The sequence below is a fragment of the Stegodyphus dumicola genome, chromosome 8, assembly GCF_044657685.1.
Source record: "Stegodyphus dumicola isolate Sdum_Otavi_A_Nest chromosome 8, ASM4465768v1".
NCBI classification, from domain to species: domain Eukaryota; kingdom Metazoa; phylum Arthropoda; class Arachnida; order Araneae; family Eresidae; genus Stegodyphus; species Stegodyphus dumicola.
Window position 1 is genome coordinate 54,568,958 of NC_140775.1, and position 17,672 is coordinate 54,586,629.

Here is a 17,672-nt window from a genome sequence, read left to right on the forward strand (position 1 = left end):
AAAAGCATAAAAATCAATTAGCACAGTTTAGAAAATCTGGCAACAAATTAAAAGTTACATCCTTTTCTATACATCCTGACACTGAACAATCATTTTTAAACATTTCACTTTAGCATAAGATGACTTTTTTAAATGAGCCAAGTTCAATTTCCTTCAAAGCTCAGGCAATAATATAGAGTGAAATCCATCCAAAATACATAAAATGCATCTCCAAAAAAAGTTGCATTATTTTTTGTATATTTTTCATATAAAACACATTAATCATATAAGCATACTAACCTCAATTATGTTAAAAGCCGTAGCCACCCCACAAATTTCAATCAACATAACGGAGATCATTTTTTATAATTTACAAGTTATTTATGATAAAGAAAAATTTAGACCACAAACATATTTAAAACATAGATGAAAGCATGCTCACAAGGACAGCCTGCCAGCCATCAAATCTCAGTTTTTCTCTGAAAATTGTATGTAAATCTGCTTACGTGGGAATATATAATAGTAAAAAATTTAGCTGCTAACATTTTAAAACCCCTATCACATATGCTATTCGTAGGTGGAACAAGATGTAAAAGAAAGATTTCTCAGAACCCCATTTCCACAAAACCTAGTAACTGGGTTACCATCTTCACTTGGTAAACAGACTTGAAAGCCAAGTATGAATCAAATGTCGCTCAGATTGATGATAGAGACATTTGCTTTCATGTTGGATTGCTTTTTTTATGTTGTATTTTATATCACTCACACTCTTTTCATTTTACACTTTATTGTTAGTTATGTATATTTTTTTACTCTGATTCTTTGTAATTATCTGTTGTATATATTTTCGTAAAATACTTTTACATTGTACATTCAGTGATTTGTCATTATTTCTGATTTTATTATTATAAATAGTATTTTTGTATCCATATATTTATTTAATAACTTTTATGTACATAATATAATGTCATTTACTGATATTTGTTTGTGATGAGTCAAAAATTTTTAATTCATCCCCAAAATGTTAAATATTTCATAAAGGCTACTTGCTCAAAGTTTTTGTTTAAATTTCCAAGTAATTACACATGCAAACGTTATATGTAAATGGGTGAATTTTAATGACTAGCCTAATGCACTCCAGTTCTTAATGTATTTATACTCTAAACATTATTTCATTAATAACATGAAAATAACAGCATACAAATTTAATGTGTATTCTCATTATTACATAAGCTATGCTTTCCTTTTTCATGTACCTTTTATATTGTTTACAATATCAATATGTCACTGATTTTGCAATAAACAATTAAAAAGATAAGTAACTAGCAGAAAAGGTCGCGCATATACAAACAGGTTTTAAAAAATTATTCACCTTAAATTAAAAAAAATCTATTACATAACAATAACATTCTTTACACACGATCAGCACAAAATAACACAAATTTGGCCAACTTTTGGCAATGAATAATTTGTAAACAAATCATCAAAAATACAAGTGCGTCATAAAATAATGTCTACGCCAAAATTTACCTGATTATAAATTTATTGAATATATAGACATTTTTAAAATGACTAAAACAGTTTATATTACAACCAAACAGGAATATATATATTTGGTTTTTTTCCTTATTTCTTCGATTAAATCGGATTCTGTTCTCACCGTCCAAGATTTCACAACTACAGCTAGTGCTACTAGATTTCATTTCTCAGAAATGTCCCATCTATCCATATGTGTTGCTAAATATGATAGGGGTTTAAAGCTAAGGAGTTAAAGAGATTTGGAAATGCAACACTATTTGGCAACTTTTAAAATGTAACTTTATTAATCAACCAATAATTTATTAATGCAACAAAAATATAAAATAATGAATAAATAAATAAATGGCAAAAGATATTCTGGCTGCCAATACACAGTAAATGGAAGTAAATTAATTGTTAAAGAATGAGAACAGAATGTAAAATATTCTAAAAATCATCTTGCTGTTGAAAGATGTACCAAACTGCAGACATGTTTATACAAAATAACAGTGTGCATTTCACATGGTCATGAATATGCTGACTGTGGAATGAATGAACAGTACAAAAGTTGTGCAGTAGAAAATTATTAAAGCAATAATCTATTACATGCCAGTTGCATTTAACAAAGTGAACTAAAATATAAATTTCACTGCCAAAAATAACTATAGGTAATCCACAAAACACAAATTTGACAGAGTTTTCAAACTAATCTAGATGTAAGGAGACCAGGAGCAATTCCACATGCTAACATAGCAAGGCAATGATAACTGAGTGTATATATCAGCCTGTAATTTGAAGATACTGCTCTACTGAAATAAATCCCATGGAAATTGCTAAATTCTGATAGTTCCAGAAAATTTCCAAACACATTTTTCAGAATTCAAAAGTTATATTTGCCAAGTGCATCAGAGTGTTAAGAATGGCAGGAGCAACAGGCGATTTGAGTCACCTAATTTTTTTCTCTTTATTATTATTTCCGTATAGCATGTTTCACCTCCTCATTTGAGGTGGATGGAATAAGTAACACGTGGTGATGACAACATGATTGCAAATGGGAAGGTGTAATAGACTATGGTGTATATTAAAAAACAAGATGGGAAAACTAGTTTTGTCTTAAAAATAAGTGATGAAAAATGAACCAGCGAATGAATGGGTCAGTAGAAAAAATTAGCAGTAATTAAAGTTGCATAAACTTTATTTTAAACAGTAAATGCTGAATAAACTTTAAAACAGTGATAAAAGTTGAGGGAACAGCAGATATACACAAAGGAACATAAATTATTTTATAACTTCAGCCTTGTCTGGCTTGATTAACTACAGTATCATAACTTGGTGGTGGTCCATAGTATGGAGGAGGAGGTGGTGGCTGCTGAGCAGATTGTGAAGCAACTGTGGCAGGCATTGCTTGTGGATACACTTGACTTCTAGCAGGACCTAATGTACAAAACTGAAGTTAGCTTGAATTTAAGTTCTTTGAAAATATCTAAATAATTTTAAGGCATATTAAAATACTTCAATGCAGTAATTATAAACAATCAGATAATCTCGTAAGAAATGTCCTTTTTCAGATGTTTCTGTATCACATTTAAACAAATCATTCTGATGCATTTACAAATATTACTGAGCAAAAGTAAAGCAGTTTCATTCAGATAAATTCTGGCTTGCAAGCCATGTGAGTAAATTTGTTGTTTTAACCCACTAACAGGCATACATGCAAGCTAAAAAATATCTGTCATAATATATTTAAGTACACAGACATAAATTTTAAAATGTGTACAGACAATTAAGCTAGTATAATTATAGGAAGGAAAAAAGACAGCAAACATATCTGTACGTCATACTGTAATTATAATTGAGAAAATATCATTTACTCATGGCCTTTTTAGGAAGTTTAGGTTTTTGGGCCACACTGTTGGCCATTTGGAGAGTTAGTAGCCCTCATAAAAATGGTAGTCATAGAAGAACACATCATACATGTTATGTTTTATAATTACAGAAAAGTGTGGTGAAAAATACTGTGAAAAGTGTGGAGGTATAAGTGTTTTGAATATTCACAAGTGCTAACCATGGTTCTGTAAATTTTGACAAAGATGCCAGTGCTCTTTTTTGATAATGATGTGTTAAAGTTGCTCATATGCAACTGTTGAATAGCTGGCAGAAGAGATCAACTCATCAATTATCACTCACCATTTAAAAGAACTTAAAATGAAGTCTAAGCTTGACAGGTGAATTCTGTATTCACTTACTGACACTAACTGAAGAAAATGTAAACTTTTGCACTGTTCTTTAAATATATTTAAAAAAGATAATTCTTTTTTTTTTTTTTTTAACTGTCTAGTGATTGGTGATCAAATGAAAAATGTGGTCCAAAGCTTTAAATTTCACTGATGGAAAAGAATATAATTCCCATGAGGGACCTAAAACAGAACCTTCAAGACTTTTCTCCAATAATATGGCAGATTTCTTTAGAAATGGATTAAAAAAACAAACCTATTATTATGGGAAAATATTAATGACTCAGTGGGGAATATACTACTGAGAAAAATAGTATCTTACTTATTTTTTTTTCCCATTTTTCAAAAACTTACTTCAAAAAATATTTCTTATGGCATGACCTGATAATATGAGCATACTTTTTGATACATTAGTATCATCTGCAAAAAAATGCCATTCCTTCATCAAATTTGTCATTTGAAGGAACAAATACAGCTAATAAACAATTTTGGTATTAATTTTTTATATGTTGGGTAGGTGCTCAGTGATGATTACCAGATGTACACAAACATCGTTTATTCTAATTGCTCATCCACTATTCTATATTACAGTTATGATTAAAAATAATAATAGATACAATTACAGTTACATATATAACATCTCCCTTTTTTATAAAAAATAATAATAGTAGTAAAATTAAACATATTCTTTTACATAATAAGGTTTCTTAACAGTCCTACCAGATCGAGTAACGTAGTTATGTCCATTTGAAAAATTTGATGATACTATATCTCTTTCACTATTTGGTGACACACTTCTGTTAGGTTTTGAAGGACTTACAGGCACATCTAAATTTACAGTGCTCCTGCTATTCTCAAATATCTTGGGTTCATCTAGAACTTCATTCTCACAGTTATTTTGTATTGCAAACTCTTTCTGATTAGTTCCTTTAAGAAGGTCTCTTCTGTTCCTTTCTACAATTCTTCCATCTGTTCTTATAATCCTATATGAATGTGATCTTTCTGCTTCTTCTATAATTTTACCTCTTTCATTTAGTTTGTTCTCTTTCTCTTTTATGTAAACATGATCACCTATTTTCAGTGGTTTTAATCGTCTTGCATTTCTATGATAATAACTTTTTTGTTAGGTTTGTCTCTTCAGCAAATGTTGTTTATGGTCTTCATATCATTTAGCTTAGATGAAATTCTCTTTTATAGGCATCAATCCATTTACTTTTCTTCCAAACATCAAATCTGAAGGTGACTTAATTTCATCTGTAATAGAAGAGTTACAATATTCCAGTAATACTAAATAAATATGGATCCTTGTTGTCAACTATAGCTTTTTCTAACATTCGCTTGACAGTTTGAATATGTCTTTCAAACATTCCATTAGATTGTAGGTAATTTGAACTTGAAGTTCTGGTTTCAAAATTCCATCTTCTTGCAAAGTCTTTAAATTTCCTGCAATTATATTGTGGACCATTATCTGAATATACTATTTTTGGAATACCATGTCTTGCAAAAATTGATTTCAATTGCTTTATCACTGCTACACTTGACAAATCTTCCAATTTCAACATATTTGCTAAAATAATCTATAACTATTGGATAATCCCTTCCTTGAAAGTAAAAGAGGTCTGTTCTCAATACTTCCCATGGACCATTAGGTATTTCTTTAGATATCAATGGTTTAGTTTTAGCTTTTTGTAAACTTGGTTTGACAATTCAGTACCAAATCTTCAATTTCTTTCGACATTCCTGGCCAATATAATATTTCTCTTGCTTTGATCTTGCATTTTACTGCTCCTAAATAACCATAATGAATTCTGCTTAACATATCTTTTCGTAAACTTCTTGGTACAACAACACAGGAATTTTTAAATATTAATCCATTTGCTTCTGATAGTTCTTCTCTGAAGTTAAAATATGGTTTCGCCTGTTCTGGAACCATACATTTTTCATCATACATTCAGCACAATGTATCATCTACAAATCTATTAAAGGTACCCTTATAAAGAAAAATGCTCCATTATATGCACATGAAAAATAGCTATTGAAAGTTTTATTGGAAAAAGTATATTTTACTTTTGTTTTATATGCCAGGATTATGGTTAACCCTCTCACTGTGTACTCTTTTTATCGAAATAGGTTAAAAAATTGCGTACTTTTTTATTACATATTTCAAATCTACATATATTTTAGTGTTAAAACATACAAAAATTTTTTGTAAAAGAGTTTTTTTACACTATAGAATTAGGTCATAGAAAAAGGTTGTCAGAATACTGAAATTGAAGAATAATGATATAAAAGGAAAATTAATATTGGTTAAATTGTGATTTATTTCATAAAATACAAAGGTGAAACATATGTACTAATGAAAATATTTGCATAATGTAATATTTTGCATATCAATTTTGCACCAGTGTCGAACGTTTTCAATAGAAACTGAATTTTCAGATTCATCACTCTCTGCAGAGGGATCCGAGAAATTCTTATCAGTTTCACTATAACTATCTTCAATGTACTTGAAATCAGAATCAGAACTACTGTCTGTCATATCTTTATATCATCAGGAATATAGGCTGTATCACTCGCAAAACGCTTCCTGCCAGACATCTTTGAGTTCTGAAAAGCGTGCGCAAAATGCTACATTACGCATTCTTGTATATTTGGCAGAAATGTGGACAACTAAGGCCATCTGTTTCCCCACATCTAAATAAACAATTAAACATCACAGAAAAGCCAAAAAGAAACCTTGAACAGGGAAAGAGCGAGTTGCACAATTAAACTGACGGCAAAAATTCATCCCCGCGGAAATCGCGGGATGCGCAGTGAGAGGGTTAAATTTGAATCTGCAATTAAAAAAAAAAAAAAAACCCTCAAAATTAAATAACGTTTTGGTTCACACAAGTAAGAAATAATGGTCAAGCAATTTTCAATTTCTCCGATCTCCCTCATTTCAATAAAATAAATTTCTCAAATTTTATGATCACCAACATATTTCATGATTTTGCATGTGAGAAGAGCCCTTATTTAGATTTTCAGTGTAAATGACCCACATTACAATTTTTAAAATTTTACCATAATTTGCATTTGCCATAGGCTGAGAATGGTATGAAGCCAATGCAGGAGACATGAAAGGTCCTTGATTTCTTAATCTGTACCACCATCCACCACCAGAACAGAAGAGAACTGTGAGAAATACCATCAACCTATAATTTTTTGGAGATAAAGTTTTGAAATTATATTTTACAACTCTCTGACATTTTGGTTGAAATGAAATATATTTTGAGTAAATTTTAAAATATTTAAATTCAGAAAAAATACTCTGCAAGTTGTATCATTGCTTAACAGAAAATAAAGTATAAATATGAAGATTTTAACTGCATTTTCAGTAAAAAGGTAATATAATATTGATATGTTCCACAATCAATAAAATGCTTTTAGATTTCACCATGATTACAACAAAAAAATACAAAATGCTGTAATTGTGAAAAATTATTCATTTCAAATAACTCCAATAAGATAATTTGATAAATCCGCATAAAAAACAAATTGAGTAATGACTCAGCAATGAACAAGTAATTACTGCAGATGTTACATGATACTGTAGTGGCTAGTACTTCAATTATTGCAAATTTTTGCTTAATCTAAAAAGTGAATTAGAAAAGCTAATTTTTGAAGGTGTTCTGATATTTAATATGAAAATTTTACTCTTTAACTAATAAATAATTAATAATACCTGTGAACAAATGTTTAAATGACTATCTGAATGAAATTTTCTTGCGAGCAGGTAGCTGTGGATTTATTAATCAATATCAAAGCAATAGTATAAAAGTCAACTGATAAGTGACTTTTATACCAATGAAATATAAAGAAAAAATTCAGTTACGAGATATGCATAGTTGCATCTAAAAAAATCTAAAAGCTGATCCCTACAAACAAAAACTAATGATTATGTTCACTAATATATCTTAAGTTTGACATTTCTAAATTTTATGTACTATAAAAAATAAGCTAATTTGGAAATTAACTGTCTTATATGTTAACATCTGTTATTTTGGATTCAAAGGCTGAAAAATTAGAAGCAATTTAAGATTTCTTTGCACAGTGCTATGTCTACTTAGCAAGAAAAGAAGTTCAATGTAATAATTAGTACAAATAAGCAAAACATTTATTGTTGACTGCAATTATGGTGCTGAACAATGTAGAGGTGTTATTTGTAGCTAATAAGAGTTCATTGTAGAGGTGAACATTATTTGACTGAAAGGAGAGAAATAGGGCTTAAAACATGTTTTTCCATGGCTTCACAGGAACAGAGTGGATATTGCATCATTAATGAGGTTGTTCTGCAAGTCAACATGAAAAACTCCCAACAGATCTAAACTGAGGAACAAGTTATGCAAATAATTCTGACCTCCAAAAAATTGAAATTTGTAGTTTTGATTCCAACAATGAGAAGATATTTAAAACTTTTTAATTTCCATCTGTTTAATATACCATATATGTTCATTTATTCTGAATTTTACAGACATGCAGTTTTGTCATATATATGCAAAATCACATTCAAAGGGGCCCAATGAATGAAGATACAACAGCTAAAAACATACTGCTTGAAACATTTAGTAAGTAAAGGGTGAAGTTTAGAGTTTAATTATTCTTAAATTGAGTCCTTTACATACCAACCATATCAATACTTTGATAATGTTAAACTCCAACAAAACTATAGTTAGTGATAAAATCTATGCTCATTTGTGCAAAGCTAGATATTTGAGCTTTTTTATTTAAAACAATCAAACTACTTAAACTGCACGAGGTTATTTTGCTCAAATATTGCTCGGCAGTTCATTGGAAAGAAAACTATATGCGTTAATCAATTAATTAATAACTATATGTGTGGTTAAAAAGCTCCCATGGCATTATCATATTCATAAAACCTAACCTAACCTAACCTAACTTAACCTAACCCAGAAACATGGATGGTAAATGACATGTCAATCCTAGACATACGGAATGATTCAGAAAATGAATCTACACAAAAGGTAGCAGTGTCCATTGGTTGTAACCCCTTCACCATTAGTCAGCCCAGAAGACTAATGACTACAGAACAAAAAATGAGATTATTGTTTTTCATCAGCACCAAAAATCACAGAATAAAAATGTTTTGAATTTCAGAGGCTAAAAACACTCTCAAACAGCAAAAGCTCAATTATATAAAATTCAGTTGCTTCAACTGCTAATTAATAATAATGACCATCCAAATTAGCATGGATGTTCTTAAATTTGTAGTGACTGCCCAGTAAGAGCCAATCAGTATGTTGTCATAGCATATGTTTGCCATATAAGCAACATGGACTATGTGAGCTTAGGCCATAATAATTACAATGTAAGCTTACATGTAATTACTAGTCCACATGTGCTTAGACCAAAATAATTATTTGCATGCAAATGAAAAAAATGTAACAATTGTCTATTATGCAGTTCTTTAAAAATGCAAAAGTATCACATTTATACATAGTGAATTACATAAAAATGCAAGAATATATTAAATGTTTACTTACCAGAAATACCACATTTGGTAGAAAGTTATTGCCGGTGATCGGCAACACATGGTACCACAGCAATATTCATAAATATTACAGCTGTAAGAAATTGCATTTTATTTGTTATATTTCATTTTTTTATCAAGAAAAAATACACATTTTCTATTAAAAACACAAAATTTAGACAGAATATATAAAGCTATTTACAAAATACAATAGAATAAAAGCTATTTTACTACATCACAGATTTACTGAGCTATGAATTTAAAATAATACAGTAAATGGAATTTTTAAAAAGTTGAATGGAATTCTGCATAAAAAGTCTAATAAACTTTTTATTTCATGCCTAGTTAGAAATTTCTATGTTTCTGAGAGTAAAAAAAAAAAAAAAAAAAAATTACATTAACAATGTTGACAGATTACTAGGGAATAACTTAAAATTATAGAGATTCAAAATTTTACTAAGACTGCTTTATTCATTTAAATTTATTACACTGAACATAGATTGATCCCTCATGATGGAAAAAAGTATTAATGTTGTTTTAATGGGAAAAGTAAACAAATTAAACTACAAAAAGAAGAAGCAATTTATTAACTTACAATTTTTTAGCTTTATTAAAATCAACCTATTGTCACACATATAAATGTCACCTTCACATTGCTATAAATTTTAAAAAATTTTCCTTCTTCAAATACTTTCTTCAAGTTAAAATAAGTTTGTTCGGTTATGCAAATCAAATCAGCAATTGAAATGAGAATAATATACTTCGAAAAAGAAAGAACAATGATTTTATTTGTAATTCTCATTTGTTTCAACAGGAGGCAATGGGCAACAAGAATTACTGCACACTTGCTGTATTTATTTCTATAATTTAGAAATTTACTTTTAATACATGACTGAATAATGTTTATACACTGACTACCAATAAGTATTTGGACACCTGTGATAGAAAAGAAAAACTAACTTTATTCAAAATCAATAGTTGATAGAGCCTCCACGAGAGGTAATTACAGCGTGGACCCTCCGGGGCATACTTTACACAAGTCTTTGTATGACAGCTAGTGGTATTTTCTTCCACTCGGCTTGGAGAAGACATAGAAGTTCCTTCACCGATTTTGCATGGGTAGTGCACCCCTGAATTCGGCGATGCAACTCGTCCCAGACATTCTCGATAGGGTTCAGGTCTGGACTCTGGGTAGGCCAGTCCATTCGATGAACTCCATTAGCACTATACCAAGCCTTGGTTAACGTCGAAACATGACAACTGGCATTGTCGTCCTGAAAGTAACAGGGGTCCAACCCGTAAAACTGGCACAACGTAGGAAGCACATTGTCATCCAAAATAGTGCAGTAGGCTTCAAAGTTGAGCTTACCATGAATGGGGACCAAGGGTCCCAGCCCATACCAGGAGAAACAACCCCATACCATAATTACACTTCCGCCGAACTTGACTGTTGGCACAATGCATTCTGGCAGGAGACGTTCTCCAGGTAGATAGATGCCAGACCCAGATCCTACCATCCGAACGGTAAAGGGTGAACCTTGGTTCGCCATTCCAAAGAACCCCTTTCCACTGATCTATGGGCCAATTTCGATGTGCTTTGCACCACATTAACCCAGCAGCGTGGTTGAACTTTGTGATCAAAGGCTTATGGGCAGCAGCACGACCATGAAAACCAAGCAGATGTGCTTCCTTACGGATGGTATTCATTGAAACAATACTCTCGAATGCCTGTTGAAACTCCTGCCAGGTGAGGGCCATCGGTTGAGTGCGGTTCTTCCGAATTTCTCGTGACAGCACTCGTCGGTCTCTATCTCCCAATTTCGTTGGTCTGCCGACTCGGGTCTGCCGACTCGGGGCTTCCGACAATCACCGATCACCTTCCACTTCTTAATCACATAGGCCACTGTCGATTTTGGGTACTTCAGATCGCTAGATATGTCCTTTAAGAATCGGCTACATTTGTGATACCCAATAATCATACCTTTCTCGAAATCAGAGATCTCTGAACTGCGAGGCATCTTGCATGCGACTAAAGCTGATGCTCTTTCCTACACGATATATACCGGAGGCCGTGACGTACTTTAGGACCGCAGATATCGTCATTTGCATAGGTGTCCAAATACTTATTGGTAGTCAGTGTATAATCCCTACTATGTATAATTAAATTACAAACTGTTCTGGATAAAAACAATTCCAAAATACTACAATACTATGTTCTATTACTGTTCTTATCCTGCATATTTTCTTCTCCTTTTTATATTTCACATATGGATTTTGCTTTATTCTGATTGATTCTGATAATAATTTTCCATCATTTCACAATAAACTTAACTGTTTTTAGGGGAAGACCTGCTTAACACAACCCAATTAATCTTTAGCCAGTTAACTCGGATTTGATTGATTTTCCCTCAACACAATAAGCTATGTAAATAAGGTACATATACTTTTACTGATTACATAATGAGTAAATGATTCTACATGGCAAAACAATACAGCACAAAATTTAAATTTATAAAAAAAAAAGGCCCAGATTTCAACGATTACCCTAAAGGGCTGTTTTAATTTTTTAAAGTTTTATATAGTTTATCAGTAAGGATTACAAATACAGATGGCCCAAGTGAAATAGCAAAAACATTTTACTAGGTTATTAGATGAATAAGCATTTAGATTAACATAGGAACATTAGATATCTTCTGTATGTTATGTTTAAAAAGTGATAATTCTATAAATATATTTAGTGTTTTTAATTTTTTTTTTATTGTAGATAACTCGAATTTTGATTTTCTCACTTAAAATAATAGTGTTCCAGAAATTCTAAGCTTTATTAACAAATTTCTCTCTCTTTTTCACCCCCTCATTACTCTCATTAAATCATGGCTTCATTCTGGAACCTTTCTTTTACACCCATTATTTCACATCATTTGACACAGTTGCAGTCCTCAGATTCTTACAAAAAAGCTTACTTGACAACCTATGACACTCAAAAATCAGGAGATTTTTTTAAGAAATCGGGAAATTTTTCACAATGTTAAAGAGAGTTTTTAAATGATAAAAATATAGTTTTTAATAATGAATTAACTTTAAATAGTTACTAATTCTTCAATGCAAGCAACACAAAAATACCTTACGCATAAAAAAAAAAAAATTATTACTTGCATCGTTTAAGGGGGGGAGACGCTTTAATCAGTTTTTGTACAAATGTTACGAAGAGTGGCAGATTTTGCTTTCATTAAGAAAGAAACTTCATAATTTTGTTCACAGCAATTGCCCCGTAGGCCTGCTTTCGCTAATAAAAGTTTTTCTAATGTGTCATCACTAATATTAGATCTAAATTTAGTCCTCGTTTTCGCAACAACACTGAAAATCTTCTCACACTCTGCATTACTATGGGAAACTGTCAAGATGGCCAACATAATTCTAGACAGTTCACTATATTTTAAAATTCCATCAGCACCTTTCAATTTTCCAATTTAACTCCACTGGGTGTCAATTCTAGCTGATTTTGTAACTTCATCCAAGTTTTCTAATTGTAAACTGTATAATTGCGACTGCAATATTATTAGTGGCAACATCAATATCATCATCTTTCATGACTAAACGAAAATCTGTTCGGGACACAGGAAATCTGTTCAAAAAGTACCTTATAGTATCAGAAAAAGTTGGATTTGATAGAAACTTTAGCGTGCAAAATCACTTCATCGTTGACTGGAAATGTATGTAGTATGTAATCACAAATGTAGAGACAATAGCATGTAGTCACTAAACCCAGAAATTTGAATTTTGTATAGTGGCTTGATATTTTCATGTCGCTATTTATATATATTTTTTACTATTTATCAAAACTATACCTGAATTAATTTATATATAATACTGAAACGCAAATAGAAAATTTCAGAAAATGTTTTCTCTGTTTTCACTGCATTTAATGTTTTGAATAATTTAATGCTGTGTGCCTTGTAAGCTAGCCATATACTTTTGTAAACTACCATAATCATTTAACCATGATATATACAGTCAAAAGTCGTTAATTCGGACCTCAAAGCTAAAACCTTTCTGCGCATGCGCCGCGTTGACACATGCGCAAAGGCGTTTACGCGTGCACATAAGACCTTTACAACTGCGCATATGCGTGTGCACAAGCGCAGAATACGTTTTTGCGTGCACGTTTAATGTATAACGGATGGCATAAGCTAAAATTATCTAATTATTTATTTCAGTTAATGTTGATGATTGCGTTGTTCTTTAATCTTTGAATTGGATGCGCTTATTATTTTTTGAAGACTGTAAGAACAATTTTATAAAAGTAAACTTGAACTTTCGATTATGTCAAATAGAATTTCTGATGCTGGAGCTCCCAAAGGATCTACAAAACGAAAGTATGTTTCGATGTCCGTCAAACAAAAAGTGGAATTGCTGCAAAAAATGGATAAAGACATGAAAAAGGTGATAGAGAGGTTATTGAAAACGAAAAAATTTCGATTGACAAGTTAGTCGGTATTCTCGACACAGCAATTACGGGACTTGAACAGCGGAACTTTGTAACTGAACAAGAAATTATGTCTGTTTATAGAATTAAAGAGAAAGTATTATCACATAAAATGAAGCAACTTAAACAACTTACATTGAAAGAAATGTTTAATAAAGTAAACAAATAAATATTAAGCTTTTTTTTTTGTAAATTTTGATACCCTTTAGATCATAATTGTTCTTTATTTCATAAACTACGGTTTCATATTTTTAATTTTAGAATTTCTGCATGCCATCTTACGAGATTTAAACTGATGATCTATAATCCGGAAAAATCGATAATCCGGAATCGCCGAAGTCCCGACGAGTCCAGATTAACGACTTTTGACTGTATTAATCTAAAGCACGAAAATTTCCTTTTACCCTTTCCCCCTTTTAAGGAATAAACAATATAATTAAATACAGGTAAACAGGAAATAAAGAATGAACTAGACATACAGCCATCAAGCAATGGCACCCAGCACAATGCTAAATACCATTCAATCTAGTAAAGGACTCAATAAAGCATCCACACTCAGATGAAGATTTTCTCCTTTCTATACTACTATGTTGCTTTCTGATCATTTATTTCTCTTTATATATATATTTTTTGATACTTTCTGTTTATCTCACCCGACCAAAAAGTTGGAAAAAATATTCACGAGACCAAGTATGTCATCGAAAAGTATTTATGAGGCAACCCAAGTATGCATGTAGCATTTCTGTTTTGGCCAATGTGGAATGCTGATGTTGTATGCTGCAGAATTTGTACAACTTTCTAATGTTATTTAAGTAGAAATAGATCACTGTGCATATGGGGAGAACAACAACACACACAAAATAAATAAATAAATAAAATAAATTTTAAAAAATTTGAAGGCTTTCAGATTTCACATTATGACCAAAGGGGGAATTTTTTTAACATTTTGTGTGTTGTCTTTATTTATTAAATATCATGCTCTTCGCACTTAATACAATACAATTCAGTTCAACAGCAATATCACAAAATAATTTTAAAATGAGCATATCTTAAAATTTCCGATACACAGTCTCGCACACTGGAGATAAAAAGGGTTATTTTATTTTATAATCAAAAACTCATTAAAGTTTTATAAAATATGAAATAGATAATAAAACAAATTCCCTATTTGGGTGGAAATGTACGTTATTCAAAATTTGATGACTCTAGGTACCACTGTTTTATCACAATGTGAGAACCATACATACATTTATGCAGATTCTTCATTATTTAATTTCTTTAAATATAATACAGGGCTCTAATATTTGGTGACAACAATTTAAAAAGTGAAATTAGTAGACCTTCTGGGCAAATTGCCCCTTTCAACTAAAAAAAAAGGTAAGGGAGTAAGATTTCTTGAAAAAGGTATTTTACTGATGTTGCTTGCTTTTTAATTTTATTAATTTATAGCTCTTGTATCAGAAGTATAAATAAGTTTCCAACATTTTTTATAAAAAATATTGACATTTATTATGAAAGAACAGTACATTGTGTATCATCGAAAGTATCGTCCAACAGTAGCAACTACTTTTCCCACCTTTCTAGCAGCATATGAATACCAAGTTGGAAGAACGAATCATCTTTCGAGACTATCCACAAACTAAACCAACTTTTGCTATCTTCATATCATGTGAAGCGCTGCTCAGACAGGCCATGTGTCATCATTTGAAACAAGTACTAATCAGATGGAGCAATGTCTGGAGAATACAGTAAGAGGGCGAAAATTTTTAATTTGAGTGTTTCCGAATAGGTTTTGACCGGGACCACATGTTGATGAGCATTATCATGCAGGAGAATAATTTTGCATGTCTGGAGTTGTAATGAGGGCATTTTTCTTTGACTGCTTGGTTTAATCTTATCAATTATGGATGGTAAAGAGCCCCAGTAATGGTTTCAATCGGTTTGAGCAACTCATTATATATGACACCAAATTTATCCCACTATATATACAACATGATTTTAATTACATGAATATTCAGACTTGGCTGTCAATATTGAAGCATGGCCATGTGGTTCCCATGATTTCTTCTTCTTTGACTTATCATAGTGGATCTGTTTTTCATCACCAGTAACCAAAAAATTTGAATTGGGAGAAGTAAAGCTTCAATGCCACAGCAATGCCACCAAGAAAAACTGAGTCATAAATGTGTTAAGTCAGCGACAAACTTTATAGCCATTAAAAAGGGCTAAAAATTCATCTATGAATACAATCCAAAACCACTAGCAACATTTGAAAAAGCTGTCAGAGTGTTATAATGAATGAATTAAAATCGGAAATTCTTTACATAAAACTTTTAATTTTTATTTCTTTAATATTAGAAATATCTTTAATTTCATTAAAATTCCATTTCATGCTGAGAGAAGGTAATAAAAAAATAACGTGTAATGAATGCTTGAACTGGAACATTTTATTTTAAAATTATAACCTAGAATATTAAAGAAAGCAGAAAAAAAAGCACAAAAAAAAAAAAAAAAAAAAAAAAAAGATAGGATTGCTTGAAAAAGGTTTACTGATGTTGCTTGCTTTTTTAATTTTATCATAGCTCTTGTATCAGAAGCAGTGGCATACTGAGGGGTATAAGGGGGTGTATGATGTCCCGGGCGCCGCTCATATCGATGTGTTTTTCCCGGGGAAAGGGGGGCGCCAAAAAGGTATTTTGCCCCGGGCACCAGTTATGCTCAATACTCCACTGATCAGGAGTATAAATAAGTCGCCACCGCTTTTTATATACACTTTACATCTGAAACTATCTCAGTATGAAGCTTTCATATGCAATGCAGATTTCTGCCTTACTTTTAAGAACCGATGGCTGTCCAAAATTTCTAAAAACCAAACTTCATCAAATCCCTCAAATTTTAAAATAATAATGCTAGAAACAAAATGGTCAATTCTAAAAACCTCCTCCTAATAAGAACAAAATAACATCTAACAGAAGCAATTTCAAATTTACTTCTATCTTAAAACTTAAATCTTATTCCAAAATAGTTAAAAACACTAACTCCAATAAAAATTTTATCAAATTCTTTTGCACAATAAGGGAGCTTGAAAACATATTCAGAAGCACATTATCCTAATTAACATTTCTTATTAATAACAACTTGCTGTAATTCTACTTATGTCCTCGTTTAATAGCATTCCTGATGCTATTAAACGCACTAGCTGAGATATAAGAATTCCCTCCTTTGCCATTCACCTAAAACCAAGCAGTCAACAATGCGGTCAGTATTTGGAAAGGTGACCACTACGAAGCCATTACTTATAAGGGCTTTGCTTCTCGCTAGTCTCTGTGCTGTTTTATATTTTTTTAATAATAATAAATGTTATATCCATGAATTTATTTATAGACATGTATTATCACAGAAAGCATAATTTAATATTATGAGAATTATTATTAGCATTACATTAGAAATAATATAATAGTAACCATTTATTTAATATTTAAGTACGAAAATTTTTTATTGTAAAATGAAAAAAAAAAAAAAAAAAAATTAAGGAAAAAAAAATCTTATGCAAAGCACTACAGAGTAAAACTTTTGAGTATAAATAACAGCAAAATCTAATTCTTAAACAGCAGATTTATGCTTCACATTTCACTAACACATCTAGTAGAATGAATTTCACCAGCACCTTGCATGTTTGCTTTCCCACATACTGACTTCAAAAGTCACCTGAGGTGGGCCAGGCTGGTTTACATTATATCTACAAGAGCTTGTCTTCTTTTCCCACTCATAATCTTTGTCAGTAATTATACAAAGTATAAAAATTTTTCGCAAGAAGCATTTCACGTGTAAAAAATTGACGTTAAATGTTTCTCAACTTCAGTTCATATGGAAGAAAATTTCCTTGCTTTTGAATAATTTTCAATGATTTTAAATGATGTGAAAT

General features: G+C 31.1%; 1 protein-coding gene across 1 annotated transcript in view; it reads right to left on the reverse strand.

Annotated features, from left to right (window-relative positions):
* Positions 1 to 2,674: 2,674 nt before the first annotated feature.
* Positions 2,675 to 17,672, reverse strand: part of LOC118205203 (WW domain binding protein VOPP1-like) — a 30,966-nt gene continuing 15,968 nt past the window's right edge. Inside the window, exons 3-5 of the mRNA XM_035377496.2 lie at positions 9,275 to 9,355; positions 6,795 to 6,925; positions 2,675 to 2,931 (exon numbers count right to left, since the gene is read on the reverse strand). Of these exons, the coding sequence (XP_035233387.1) occupies positions 2,789 to 2,931; positions 6,795 to 6,925; positions 9,275 to 9,355 (355 nt within the window). The 3' untranslated portion in view covers positions 2,675 to 2,788. The remainder of the gene's footprint in view (positions 2,932 to 6,794; positions 6,926 to 9,274; positions 9,356 to 17,672) is intronic.